Genomic DNA, 15,598 nt, shown 5'->3' on the forward strand with positions numbered 1-15,598 from the left:
ATATGAGCATCCACATAGCTGTTACATTCAACTTCTGGATGTGGACATTCATGACTAACAACATTTTGTCTCATATAAGAACGTTGCTCTAATCACTGCTCAATAGAACTTACCTTTTCTTTTATGCGGTTGCATTAGGGGTCATGTAGGATGGTTAAGCCCTGAAAAGAACTGATACTTTGGTTAGTCAACATATCTTCATATTGTCTTTGAGTCTTGACAACATAGTCTTATCGCATAGTACCTCAGAGGTAAGTCTCCATTTTGCTCATCCTGCGCTAATATGATATGCCACATCATCATCAATCTCCCAATTTCCTAATCATCATTTCGTTCATCTTGCGTTAATAGGATATACGACATCATCATCAATCCACCCATTTCCTACTCTTGAGTTATTTTTTTTGTATTGTAAGTAAGAATTTCGATTCATATATTTTTCTTCAAAAGTTCTAAGCTAAAGATTGATGAATAGTCCAAAAGGCGACTATTGTCAATTCCTCCTCCCTATTAGAATATGTAATCGTTGTAACATTCAGAATAATCTATTCGAGAAAATTTGACAAAAGTAATCTCTTGGGTTTGGAGAAAGTTCACAATCTTCAAAACATACTTACGAGTCGTTGTAATTCTTTAAATTTGTAACAAATAAACAATCTCGATCTAAGTCAATTATGTAACAAGCTATAACGGTTAACTTTCACGAGACTTAGGGAACAATGTAACTAAAAACACATAAAATTTTCGTCAAATTTCAAAAAATGCAATATCACAAAAAGCTATAACATACCTCAAAACTAGAAAATAGAAACAAAAATTACTGCAGCAGATTCCAGAAATAGATTAACAAACAATGCAAATCTTTTCCATTAAATATGTAATATTATGTGAGTTTAACACACTTTTCTCAAGATACTGTTTAATAATATAGCCCCATTTAAAGTTTAGGACTTTTTCCCTTTTCACTATTTATAAATCTAGCCAGATTTGGTGCATGAACTACATAAACTAAATTATTTTATCCTATCCCTATTATTATTATTATTGAAATATACAAAAACGAAACTACAAAAGCAAGAGACAAACGATGTTACTTTTATCTCATTTCACTAGTTTTCAAAAAATAAACCATTTTATTGTCTTTCTATTCTAGCCATTCATTTTTCTTTTGGCCCTCAAGACAATGGAATCTTTGTTTTTCCAAACCATTCATCTTATAAATTATTGTGTAAATTAATATATATATATTACGAGTCGAGAATTTATGAGAATCAATTTTTCTATTCTATAAAATAAAAATAATACGTGTGCGTATGTTTTTTTCTAACCAAATCTCATCTAAGGGATTAGATTAAATTTATTGTTATTGTATTCATTATGAATTAGTAAGTTACGTATTTGATCAGACTCAATAGCTTTAGTTAAATTTATGTATTATTTAAGAATTTTCAAGAAAAAGATCGAATCATAAGCTGCAAATTTTGGTCCACTTGGGATGATTGTGTACCATATACATTGGGGCAAATGAGTAAATAAGCAAAAAAAGGAAAAAGAAAAAGAGAAAAAAAACAAGTAAAAGTAGAGAGCGGCAAGGCGGCAACACCGCGAATCGCGAAAACCCGGCACTCGACGGCGCAGCGGAGAAGAGAGCATTCTCTTCAGCTGCTACTACTCATATGCTCTTCAATCGGAGAAGTTAGTAGTAGTAGATTTTGGTTACAGAGATCGCCGGTGATTTTGAGAAAGAGAAAGCAACACTAAGTTCGAAGATGTCAGACCTAGATAGGCAAATTGAGCAGCTCAAGAGATGCGAGCCGTTAAAGGAATCTGAAGTTAAGGCTCTTTGTCTGAAAGCTATGGAAATCCTTGTTGAAGAAAGCAATGTGCAGAGAGTCGACGCGCCTGTCACTGTAAGTCGAATTAAAAACCCTACGTTGAAGTTGATATAGGAAGGCGAAGATAGATTTTGACTTGGTTCGATATACTGAGCTGAGGTTTGAGTTTACTTGTGAAATGAGGGAATTGATGTATTTATTCTCTCAATTTTTTTTGCTGGATTCAGTCTAGGTTAACTCTTAGTCCAATTAAAACATTTCGCGGGCGTGATATAGGAGGGAGGAACCGGGATTTTGACTTGCGTCAATATACTGTAGCGTAAATACTGAGCAGAAGTGTGAGTATACTTTGCCAAATTGGGAATTGATGAATTTATCCTCTCAATTGTTTTGCTGGATTCAGTCTAGGTTAAGTGTTGGTGAGGTAGAGTTTTTATCTGGCAGTGTTCCAGCTTTTCAGGACTCAATTCCGTCATGAAAGTGATTTCTTGTCAAACGACTTGATAGTTAGAGTCGTTACTTGTTTATACTTTATTTTAGCGATACTGCAAACAATTAAGGGGAAAGTAGTTTGGACATCTGGATGTTTTTTTTTTGATAAGTAAGTGGTATTAATAACAGCATCAAGAAGATGCTAGAATTACAAGATATGGCGTTTGGATGCCCTTTTTTTGATTTGATAGGTTTGAGGAATTGGAATTGTTTGTATGGATTTTTACTTTGTTGTTCTGCTGGTTATGTTTGATTTAGAGGTCCCTCTTGGGGATGGACATGTTATTTGCATTTGTCGAAACTCAAAAGTTCAGAGAATTAATGCAAACAATTAAGGAAAGTAGTTTGGACATTTTGATTTTTTTTTTTCAGTTTCAAAAAAAATGTGTAGAACATATCTAGATTAGTTTTATATGTCTAGGTTAATTGTATATAATATTTTTAAATATTGTGACATAATTAGAGAAATCACGTTTATTAGGAAGGTATCTTAAAGTTCCAGGGGCACAATTCTGTATAAGGAGCTCCATTATATGTTGTTCAGCACTCGGTTCAATAAGAATCTGACATACCATCTACTATCATCTCTAGTAGAGTTAATATTCATGTTTATTTGTCGTTACTGTTTTGTCAGCATCATACCTTCTTTCAGGCTACTGTTTCATTGACGTCACATCATTTTTGTATCTATCATTGGTGTTTCCTCAGTCTACCTAATTATGAAATCAGGAGTTTGTGTCATTAAGATGAAGACAACAAAACACCTCATTCTTAATAGTCCGTTTTTGGTGCACTCAGATGTGAAAATAGAAAGTTCAATTTCATTGGTGCATCTGTAGCTCATGACCTCATGTCTCATGCATCAACAGTTGTCTAGGATTGGTGACACTAATCAGTTAAACCTGTCTGTTGAGGGCTGATATTATTATTCCACGTCAGCTGAACTTGTCGAGCCAGTAGTCCATCTCGCCAAGTCAATGCTTCACATGTCATTGCCCAAGCGGTGCCATGTTATTATTGCCTAGTTAACTCTGTGGATTGTAATGATATGGTCCAATATAGTATTTTGTTTTGTCAGCGATTTGATTAAGCTGGCTGCACGATATTTCATGTTTAGCCATGACTCTTGTCTTCATGGTGGCATCACGATCCAGTTATTAAATTTCAGGATAATGCAAATTCAATTTTACTTTCACCTTCACAATTTTGGTGACAATATTCAAATGAACGTTGTGCAACAATAACTTTCTTGTTGTATTTGACTTGGCTTTCCAGTCTTGAGTTGCAAACGCGAGTTGCTTCATCATCTTGAATTTGAAGGTGAAAGTTAAGAGACTTAGTAAGAATGTGTCCTGGGTTATTTTATATGTGTAGGTTAGTTGAGTAAAACATCATCTTTTGATAAATGAAGTAATTTTTATTTTTTTTAACATTTAAATGAAGTTATTTTTATTAATATGATCAAGAGGGCGTTAGCTTTACATAAATATATTACAGGTAATTGTATAGAATGTTAATAGAATATTCTTGTTCTTTTTGTTAGCAATCTTGAAGATTATGAAGGTTTCGTTGTTTCATGTAGTCTAAACACTCTTTTTTTGGGATGAAGTATAGCTTATTACCTATTAATACGGTCATTTTATTAATCATTGTGCTTAGATGATCTTGAAAATTAAGAAAATATCTCTCTTTCCTGTGACCTAAACAACAACACCCCCCCCCCCCGAGACTTTAAGTATAGCCTAAACTTGTCACGAGCTCTTACATATGTGGTGCAACACTTGAATCTATATGAGCTCCTATTTTCACTGAAATTGCTTCTTTATATATATATTATGCAGTACTAGTTGAGGTTGGAACAATGTTAATATGATAAGTGGTTTTCCTTCTGTGAGTTGGAGGTTATTCATGAGAGTTTCCTGATAAGATACTATTCCACTTTTTGTTAATTAGCTGTTTGTTCCAGAGAAAATTCAATTAGCATATATCTTATTCTGCCCAGTGAATGATATATCTGCCAACAGTTTGTGATGTAGAAGTATTAGTTATTTCTCTTGTCATGACACCAACTGGCTTGGGATTCCACAACTAGCTCTGAGTTGAGGCTTAGTTGTTATCGTTATTGCTACTTACTGGGGTCCTTCCTGGGTTCTAGCTGAATATGTTATACCACACCTGTTGGATTTAGGGTGCTCACAAATTTTGTGAGTGTCCAGAATGTCTAGAAAGAAAGAAGCAAAATATGAGTGTAGAGAATTTGCTACGGATGATGGACAATCACCAATAGATTGCACTGGATTGTGGAGTCTCTTGGGATATATATTGAACTGTGTAATACTGACTTTTTAAATTGTAACAGCTACAGAAGGGAACAGATTACCCCTAAATTCTTATCCATTTAATTGGCTATTTGGCCTTATCATTTGCAGATGACAGTCTTACGTGCTATGTTTGCTTTGTAGTTTTTTTATTTTTGCGAGTTCCACTTATCTACGTTCTGGTATTGCTTGAAATCTGTTTCAGCTATTATTTTCTTGTGTGTAGATATGTGGTGATATCCACGGGCAATTTTATGACATGAAAGAGCTATTCAAAGTGGGAGGTGATTGTCCAAAGACAAATTACTTGTTTCTCGGAGATTTTGTTGATAGAGGATTTTACTCAGTCGAGACATTTCTTCTTCTACTAGCTCTGAAGGTATTTTATGTTTTTAACTGTCACTTCCTGTGATATCAGGTACATATACATATTCTTGCAAGTTATATCTTACTGTTTAGACTTAGAATTATTCTTGAACCCATATGCTATAGCATTTACTGTTGAAAGTTGATATATGAATGTCTACTCCCTGCAGTTTTTTGTTTCCTTGTAAAATAGATGTTTTAAAACAAACAACATCTCAGGAAACTACTGTTGCATAGACTGTGCAATCGGAGATTAGGCATTCCAGCCTGTGTTTGCTTCATGTTTTTCTTTCTAAATTGTAATGGAATAGAAGTGGAATTTATTTTGATTGGAAACAAAATAGATGAATTGGATTCATTTAAACTTTCATATTGTACGGGATAACTATTTGTGCTTGCTTTTGTTGTACATCTTTTCCACATTGAGTTCCCTTGAATTCTTGAGTACAAGGTGAATAAGCTATATAATGATATCGCTGTTGAGTTTCTTTATCAGTAAGCAAAAAATATCTCAGTTACTTTTTGAAGGAAAAAATTGACATTACAATTATTTAGATCATTATCAACTTTAAGGAGTCCCCCACCCCACCCGACATGAGGACGTGATCTGGCAGTTTTTTTTAAATGTTAATATACCATATGATGCTCTGACTTTAGAGATCCAGAATAAATTGTTGCATGAGACTGATCGTTTTATTTATTTATTTATGAAATAGCACACTAGATAAAACACATTATGACAGTTTGTTTCTTGAAGTTGTAATAAAGTAGACTTCAGTATCATCTCTGTCACATGTTATTCATTTGCCTAGCTTGTTGTTTCTGTGCATGCTTCCCCCACTTTTTTCATCTTTGCCTTCTGTTACTGATTTCCACTTGACTCTGCTTCGTCCTAAATTGATGTCACTTTGGAAAATAACTGGCTCGTCCATTTCTTTTTAAAAATATCTTTGCTTCAATGTACTAAGTTCTTTGTGCCTTTCCTTGTTGAGTTGCATATAGTAGATTTTATATCCACATTCATGTCTGTTACTCAGCATGTTGCCTTTTTCCTTTTAATTAATGGGTGATGCATCATTATCCAAAAAAAAAGAAACTAACTGGTAATGCATAATCAGGTGAGATATCCAGATCGGATCACTCTTATCAGAGGTAACCATGAGAGCCGCCAGATCACACAGGTTGGTCCTTCATTTTCTCTACCAACAGCTTAGAACTTATTATATGTTCTTATTCTCTTCAAAATTTCCAGGTATATGGATTCTATGATGAGTGCCTACGGAAGTATGGTTCAGTAAATGTTTGGAGATATTGCACGGATATATTTGACTATTTAAGGTTTGCTACTTTATTCTAATGATATCTGAAATTGGGGAACCAACCTGATATGTCTGATGCATATATATAAGATCCACTGCTTTCTAGTTTGACACAGAACCTTTCCTCTCTGTCATGGTTGCCTTGTCCGCTTACATGGCATACTTGAGAAATTTCAGACATTGGTATTCTGCATGTCCTCTTTTCTTGCTCCAGCAGTGTCCATGTATGACCGTGTGAACAAGTCATGGTACATTTACATTTGGTAGTACTGAACTTCTATTACTTGTCTTGATCATAATGCAGCTTATCCGCTCTTATTGAGAATAAGATATTCTCTGTTCATGGTGGTCTCTCTCCTACAATAACTACATTAGACCAGGTTCGGAAGTAGTCTCTGACTCTGTTGCTTAAACTTTTACTTGTGATGGAATGCATTGACATCATCATGTCTATCGCAGATTCGAACTATTGATCGGAAGCAAGAAGTTCCTCATGAGGGTGCCATGTGTGACCTACTGTGGTCAGATCCAGAGGACATCGTTGAGGGATGGGGATTGAGTCCTCGTGGTGCAGGTTTCCTTTTTGGTGGCAGTGTTGTCACTTCATTTAACCATACAAATAACATAGACTACATATGCCGTGCACATCAGTTAGTAATGGAAGGATATAAATGGATGTTCAATAATCAGATAGTTACAGTCTGGTCTGCTCCGAACTACTGTTACAGGTCAGTTAAGTGACAGGGTTAGTTTGTAATTTGTTCTTCTTTTACTGTCATCTTCCTCTTTTCTTTTGTCAGAGGTATCTTTGTTTCAAGTATTTTGGAATAAAATAATTTGTATTCATCTCAATACATTGCAGATGTGGAAATGTTGCAGCAATTCTTGAGCTAGACGAGAATCTTACTAAGCAGTTCCGCGTGTTTGAAGCCGCTCCTCAGGTATGTACATATATTCGTACTCCTTTCTAGTTTGTCATGTTTGGTGAATGAGGAATATGTTATTAATTTATTAACATGCTATTTTCACTCGCAATGGTTAAACAGAAATTCCACATCCCATCGTCCTATATATGTCTTTCATTAGTGAGGCATTTATTAACATAACAAAATGCAGTGCACGGAGAAGTGGCAAGGTACAGGGCATAGAAATACTGTAACTGTCCAAATAGAATCTACCTATTATAGAAATGGAACTGTTGGAAGAGAACAGAAAACCTCATGACACACTGTGCCAATGTCCATCCAGGCTGTCCAGCAAATGTGTCCCCCCCTTCCATGAAAGGACTTTTTAACCATCTAAGAATACCTTCTGAATATCACGTCACTGAAAATGTTTACATTGAATCCGCTCTGGCTATTAATAGAAATTCAAATTCATTAGTGGGGAGGTGATTAGACAGGCATGACTCACATGCATCTTATCGAGACATGACCCTAGATAGAAGGATATGGAGGTCGGGTATTAGGGTAGAAGGTTAATAGGTAGTTGATTGTTGTCTAGTTTCCATTATCAATAGTATTTTTAATACTCTCCTACTATCGAAGTCTTCGGTTTTATATTGTTGCTTCCTTTGCTTCAGTTATCGTATCAATTGTTTGTTGCTATTCTTTCCCCCATTATTTTCGACATGTCTTCTTCACTACTGTATTTCCTTTTCATACTGATTTTGATATGCTTTATTTGTACCGAGGGTCCATCGAAAAGGGCCTATGTATATGGAGTTTATGAATAGAGAATGAAGTTATGGTCTATATGTATATGGAGTTATGAATAGAGAATGAAGTTATGGTCTATCTCTTTCTTTCTTGCCAAAAGAAGAATGAAGTTATGATCTGGTGATAGGCATCCACGTCGAGAAAAATATATGTTGTTCTTTACCAATAACTTATGAACATATACATTGTTCTTTACTAGTATGGGCTGAGATAGGCACACAGTTACTTGTATACCAGGATGTCTGTGTGACTCTTCCGCGCAATCTTACATTTGTATAATTTTTGGTGAAATGCAGGAATCAAGAGGAGCACCTGCTAAAAAGCCTCCACCAGATTACTTCCTGTAAGACGACACATATGATTCAATTTTTGCCATCAATATACCCATATTGTCGACAATATGGTTGTGTAGAGCAGATGCAGGAGTTGCTCTCACACGATTCATTTTGGTAGAAAGGCTTCTTGGTTTACAGAAAGAATGGTGGTACCGTTGTTGGGGTTTCTAAGATTTCTGAGGATCTGAATACATGTCGCCCATTTTGAAATCCCATACATGTTATTTTTTCCTTGTAATGGTGGTGTGTGTAATAGAATGGTGGGACATTGAAGTGAAAGTTGCAATTATGAGGCAACTTCGCACCCTTTTTTGAGCATCTTGTTACATCTGGACTTTGGTAAATCAGTAAATGTTTCTTTGTCCCATGTTTGCATAAAAAACATGCACATTTTGTATGGTCATATTGTTGTGTTTGTATCAATCAAGAGATATTTCGTGGAACCAAAGAGACCATGAAATATCTAATTTGTCCCAAAATGAATGATGTTATGCTACTTTTAGAAAATGAAACAGAGGTAACAGATTGAATAGAAGTCGTACACGTAGCCTTAATATACGAAAGAATTTTGTCGATTACTGTTCTAAAGTCGACAGAAAGCATTGAACACCTGATTAACCATAACTTGTGGTTATAATGTCAAAAACAAACAGTTCTTAAAAGAGAATTGTTGCGGAGCTTAGTTAGACCTTTATAGCTAAAGCGATTTAAAGTTTTCTGCAACTTAAGCTATAATAATACGTAGGATTGTGGTGGAGGAGCTTAATTAGACCTTTATAGCTAAAGCGATTTAAAATTTTGTACAACTTAACCTATAATAATAGGTAGGATTGTGGTGGAGTTGTAAGTAATCCGCACATCCATTAGTCTTTCAAGTAACAATTCAGTAGCAGTATTAAGTTCAAAACTTCTTATATATATATATGAAACTCCAGGATATTAAATGTTGATGAATTTAACACGTAAAAGTTTCATAAAAAAGCCAAAGAAGAAGTAGTACAATTTACAAATGTTTGGTTATATTGATAACAACTAATTCTAAATCTGCCTATTGAGTTTAATCTTTACAAGTTATTACGTGACTTATCCACCAAAGAATATAGTACATTTATTAGCAACCTGCCAAGATAAATCATGTGCAAGAAGCAAAATTTTTTTTTTTTTAAATCGTGGTGTTTAGGCCAGCTCTTTCATCACGAAATATTTGCGCTAACAATTTTTTAACCTAAAATGTCAATAACTTCAATCACTTCATTGACTATTGAGCTATCTCGTAGTTTAAAAAACACATTTATTATAAATACCAACCATCTCTATTGCTTTCAATATTCAAAACCCAAATGTAATTATCTCTTGGTTGACAATCCAATCATTTCTTCAAATCAAAGCTCACTCTCTAATCTTCAACTTCATTGATCTCAATTTCTTCAATAAATTCTCAATCTACTGAGTCTGCCTTCAATAATTTCAATGGCAGGCTCAGTTTCCTTCTTCTTTTTTCTATCTTTACTCTTTATTTCAAGTATCCATGTTGAATCCAATGAATCCAATGGAGAAGGGTACATATCATTGGATATATCAAATAAAGGTCTTGATTTTATGAAGGAATTTCTAGTAGAAATGGCGGAAACTTCATTAGTTCCACTTGACCTACCTAAAATTGAGAAATCAAAGCATATTCCTATTATTGGTACAGTTCATATGGTTCTTTCGAATATCAGTATTGATAATATTCATGTGATTTCTTCGACTGTGAAAGCTGGTGATACGGGGATTGTTATTAGTGTTTCTGGTGCTTATGCGAATATGACCATGAATTGGGAATATTCATATTCGAATTGGTTGTTTCCTATTCCTATTACAGATAATGGAAAAGCTTCTATTCAGGTAAAATCTCGATAATTGATGTGAAATTCTTGCTGTTATTAGCTTAAAATAGATTAAAAATGATGTCTTTATGGTCATATATGAACTTCGATTGCATTCGAGGGTGTGGCCCAGTGGTCAATGAAGTTTGTTGAGCACCTTGAGGTCTCTGATTCAAATCCCAACAGGTAGTCTTGGTGGACAGAGTTAGGTACTTATTTCTTTAGGTACTTATTTCTGGTGGGAGGTGATAGGTATCTCATGAAATTAGTCGAGGTGCACACAAGCTAAGCTAGCTCAAACACCATGGTTATTAAAGTAAGATAAATATGAACATTGATTCTTTTTTCAACTTAAATATAATTGGATGAGAATTTAGCGAGCTGCTATTGTAAATGGAGTACAAGTTCGGTAACTTTAGAATTTAGTCAACTAAACAAGAGCTCTACTTAAGTACTTAATGTGCAAAAACACTAGGTGATATTTCTCCATATGCCCAAGCCTTGGTGGACAGATGAACTTAAGGTACTTGTGCTAAGGTAGCAGGTACCCCATGGAACTAGTTGAGGTGCACAAGCTCAAAAAAAATGAACTTAAAGTATTTTATGTGTTTGTGTGTGGCACGAATAAGTATCAGATTACTTTGGAGCTGCAAAAAAAAGAGACTTCTACAGAAGCCAAAACTTGAACCATATAGTTGCAATTCTATCTTGTTTGTATTAGGCAAATGAGGCCTGCTGTGCAAGCTTTTGTGACTGTAGAACAGTTAACTATATGAAGTCTCAATATCCACTTCACTTCATTGGGATCTATACTTTTCGAGTAATCAATAATTTGTATTTTTAAGACGAAGGATTCTTTAACACTGAAGGTTATCTATGATTTCTACTAACATACAAATCTTTGTTCAACTAAAAAGACTCCTTGGAAACACCAACCTTAACGTAAGGGTAGCAACACGACTAATCAATAATTTGGACTTGTTAGATATTGCCTATGTGAGTCTTTTGTGAAGCTTTAGGGATGTTCACTTCTTAAAATATCCTATACGCATGGGCAGGGGAACTAACTTACCGCCTGTTGTAATCTCAAGGACACCATGTCTAGATTTCCTTTGCATCTTTTCTCCTTATATCATCGTAGTTAAATCTGATAGTCTGTATATTTGTTCACATTTTTTGTTTGTCATTTATAGTTGTCTACTTTTTTCATTGTTCAATGCTTGTGAATGCTATAGATAATATATAAATGTTTCTTTTCCTAAAGGTTGAAGGTATGGATGTTGGAATTTCTTTCAATCTGACAAATGTCCAAGGATCTCTTATGCTATCTCCCCTGGACTGTGGATGTTCAGTGAAAGATATATTTATAAAGTTGGATGGTGGAGCATCCTGGCTATATCAAGGGTACCATTTTTTTCCTATTTGAAGAACTATCTCTCAAGTCTCATACATCTCTCACCGCACACCCCCTCCCCCAAAGAAATGGTAGATACTTTGATGTCTGATTTGCCATGGGCAATGCATAAATAAACTGTTATTGGAATCTCACTAACTGGAATTTGCATCAGTTCTTTTTTGCAAGCATGTGACAAAAACTTACTAAGATTCTCACCTGATTAAAAAAAAAGTAAGATACCTCAAAATTTGTATTTTGTAAGGCATTAGGTTGCATTGGAACATTGCTTATTTGAGACTCTTATATCTATCTCTGAAAATGCCTGCCTTCTGGAAAGAATACTATTTTCTGAGTTATACACGTGTGGCATCTGAATATGCTTCCGAGAGGTAAAGTTTCTTCATATATCATATCCTCACCATCCTTTGTGACAGTTTTGATATTTTACGTGAAAATATATCCCGTGCATTAAGTTTGCTTCCTCGGTGGCTTTTACTAGCATCATTATGATATCCCTCTTTTATTTTCAGGTTAATTGACGCTTTTGAAGGTAGATTATCTTCTGCCGTAGAAAACGCTGTTTCAAAGAAGTTGAGAGAAGGAATTGTGAAGCTTGATTCTTTATTGCAGTCCCTACCAAAGGAAATTCCAATAAGAAATATTGCTGCTTTAAATGTCACCTTTGTTGGTGACCCACAATTTCGAGACTCGTCTCTTGTTCTTTCAATTAATGGGTTAATTTGTGCCAAGGAAGCATACACAGCACCTCCTTACCATCACTTATTTGCGTCTCTAGAACACTTATTAGCGTCAATTCCTTTGAAGGATCCGGCAAGCATGGTTACTATTTCCTTGAATGAAAAAGTTTTAGCGTCTGCATCATCTGTTTACTATGATGTAAGTACTTCAGCTATTCTTTCCAAGTGAATCAATGCATAACTAGAAGAATATTGATTATTTTTCTAGCAGCTATCCCTTGACCCTTAAATTAATACATGCATTGTTCCATGTCTGAATTTGATCATTTAACATGCCTTGTTCTAATATTTTCTATGAAAATTAGTTAACAGTTGTACTCAATGTTAAGTGCCCCTTTGGAGTATTATATGGCACGACTTGTATCTAATAGCTGCTATCTGTTCAGGCCAATAAAATGCACTGGATTGTTGACAAAGTACCCGAACAGTCCTTGTTAAACACAGCTGGATGGAGGTTCATTGTCCCACAACTTTACAGGCGATATCCAAATGCTGACATGAATCTGAATGTTTCCATTTATTCTCCACCCCATCTGATAATTAGAGAACATCAGATTGATCTGACGGTTCATGCAGATGTTGTTATCAATGTTTTGAATTCAGGTGAAGTGACACCAGTTGCATGCTTTTCAACGGTAAGCTTTGAAAAAGGATCAACTCTAGCATATTATTACCCATTTTCTTGCAGTCGTTAGCTTTTTGCCATTCATTATCACTCTCTCTGGAAATTGATATCACTCTGATGAAATCTCCTTTAAGCGTGGAAGAAGAGACTGAAAGGTTGAAACTAAAGTAAACTGAGCTTCTTATGATTTAAGCTGGTTAATTAAGCAATGCATACCTAGCTTTATATTTATCACAGGGACATGCTTATATCAAAATTATATCCCAATTTATTGTGTCTCAACTCTTTATCAATTAAATTCATTAGGATCTATCTTTATTCTTTAAAACCCTTGGCATGAAAATCATCCAGCGTTTGATATTTTGTATTGGCTTGTATTGAGAACGCGCAATACATATCTGAAACTAAGTTTTCATCCCGTTTGGTGTCTTAATTATAAGTGGAACTTTGCATATTCAACAGAAGAAAACTTGTCATGGGACTGCTGTAAGAGGCAAAAAGTAAAAAGTTTGTGTTGCTACCTGTAAAGAATTGGATTAGTCTTTCATCCATTCTTGGAGATGCTGAAAACATTTGCTGTGAACATTATTTAACATGTTTTATGAAGGCATTTAACCTCACTTGTCATCTTTTTAATCTTGGTTCTATCAAAGCCTTACACATGAATTTTCGCCCTCTTGATTGCAGGCAGTCAGTGGTTCAGCTTCTCCATGGATTTCCAACAATAATCTGGGAGGAAGTATTGGATTAGATGAACTCTCTTTATCTTTGAAATGGAGTAAAATTGGCAATTTGCATGTGAGTCTAGTCCGGGTATGTCTTCACTTCACAGTGTTCTATTTTCCAGTTCGTTATGTTTTCAACTAAGAATGCAACCCTGCTGCACTTAAACTCTTAATTCCAGTTCGTTGCTGGTACCTTTTTGAGTCATGAAGTTCATTTAAAAGCGTTCTAATCTCATAGTGGTGAGATAGAAAAGCATTTAACAAATGGTCATCTACACTCATCGGCAGTGTATCATTGATGTTAATTACCACTATCTTGCTTGCTTATTGCTGTAACCCCTTGTCTCTTTATATGCACCTCAAACGTCACAAGTAATACTATATGTGCTGCTTTAAACATTGCATCAATTGGACCTCTTTGTTATGGTTTTATTTATTCATCTCAAAGAACTGCTAGACTTTATAGCTGTGTGTCTGTGTAAATGGAATTAACGATTAGCTGCATTGGCTTTCTAACTGTAGCAACATTAGCATGATAAATATCATTTAGATATTGTTTTAGGATTTTTAATTCTGTGACAACAAAACACAGTTCCCTTCTTTAGCTGATGATTAAACTGACTGGAACCCTGAACACTCTTGCAGGCACTGATTTCAACTGCACTGAGGACTGTGATCCTGCCATACATAAATATAAAACTTAGTAAAGGATATCTGCTGCCCACATTTCACGGCTACATGCTTCAAAATGCTAATATCCTGTGCAGTGACTCATGGATTAAGATTTCTAGTGACGTTGCGTCTGTCAATCAATTATTTATAAGTTAGTTCCTACATCATATGGTTGTGAGCTATGTTGCTTGGACCCTCTAAAATGCTGCTACAATCTTGTCGAACCCTCCAAAATTGCGTAGCTTTTGGAGATCCGATACACACCTAGCAGTTTGTTTGAAGGGTCTGAACAACGTAAGTTATGAGTTCCTCATTCCCACTGCACCAGACGTTTTACTGAAATGTGGCTTTTGGAGAATCCGATAGACAAAAATGTATACTAGGTGTAGAATGTGTTTCTTTCTTCTTTTTTATTCTTGTTGTTATTGCTATATGCATGTTGCTCATATAGCTATTGTAAATCCTTCTCTCTTGTTCTATTTATATAAATTCTCTTTATACCATGAACATATACATTCTTGTATAACAGTTTTTGACTTTATTTGATGGAAGAACATGAATATTCCAAAAATTATGTGGATGATTTAAGTGGAAATTTGAGATTGACAGAGCCATTCATGGATGGTACATACTTCTCGACCTTGTTTCCGAGGAATAGTTAAACTAGCGAATAATGAATATTACAAGTTAGACGAGCCAATAACTCGAAGATGTTCTGTATGAATTTTGAATAAGAATCACAACTTTGACTTATTTTCACCATGATACAGGCTTCTTATAGTAAAACACGAGGTGTTTCATTATCAATATGGTCATTTGAATGTAAGTCATAGCAAATCATCTCATATTTTTGTTAGCCTTTAATAAAGTTAAAACTTGAAATGAATAGACTCCACGTATCAACCTAACTTGAGAAAAAAATATATCCAAATTTACCCTTCTACTTTGAGTTACATTTTAGAAGTAATGTCTCACTTTGGAATTTCAATAAATATCTAGGGTAAAAATGAGATTTCCCACAACATATATACAAGTAAAATAGGAGGATAATTGAATTCTCCTACCATTTTAATTTGTTTGTCTAATTTTTTTATTTATTTATCGTGGAACATTCTATATTCAATTTCTGCATTAGATTTAACTAATCTGGATTCGCGCCGTGTAAGACCCA

The 15,598-nt window shown here is 34.8% G+C and overlaps 2 protein-coding genes across 2 annotated transcripts; both read left to right on the forward strand.

The window, feature by feature from the left end:
- The first annotated feature begins 1,479 nt into the window (after positions 1 to 1,479).
- On the forward strand, positions 1,480 to 8,765 carry LOC125875661 (serine/threonine-protein phosphatase PP-X isozyme 2). Its single transcript, XM_049556669.1, has 8 exons — positions 1,480 to 1,910; positions 4,872 to 5,024; positions 6,130 to 6,192; positions 6,264 to 6,349; positions 6,635 to 6,710; positions 6,790 to 7,058; positions 7,193 to 7,271; positions 8,345 to 8,765. Exons 1-8 carry the CDS (start codon positions 1,770 to 1,772, stop codon positions 8,393 to 8,395), a joined length of 918 nt encoding a protein of 305 aa, XP_049412626.1. The 5' UTR covers positions 1,480 to 1,769; the 3' UTR covers positions 8,396 to 8,765.
- Positions 8,766 to 9,552: 787 nt separating this feature from the next.
- Positions 9,553 to 14,930, forward strand: LOC125875650 (putative BPI/LBP family protein At1g04970). The gene is made up of 6 exons (XM_049556655.1): positions 9,553 to 10,270; positions 11,516 to 11,655; positions 12,178 to 12,544; positions 12,792 to 13,040; positions 13,718 to 13,843; positions 14,401 to 14,930. The coding sequence occupies exons 1-6, from the start codon at positions 9,854 to 9,856 to the stop codon at positions 14,581 to 14,583; spliced, it is 1,482 nt and encodes a 493-aa protein (XP_049412612.1). The 5' UTR covers positions 9,553 to 9,853; the 3' UTR covers positions 14,584 to 14,930.
- The last annotated feature ends 668 nt before the right edge of the window (positions 14,931 to 15,598 follow it).

Source organism: Solanum stenotomum, chromosome 9, assembly GCF_019186545.1.
Source record: "Solanum stenotomum isolate F172 chromosome 9, ASM1918654v1, whole genome shotgun sequence".
NCBI classification, from domain to species: Eukaryota; Viridiplantae; Streptophyta; class Magnoliopsida; order Solanales; family Solanaceae; genus Solanum; species Solanum stenotomum.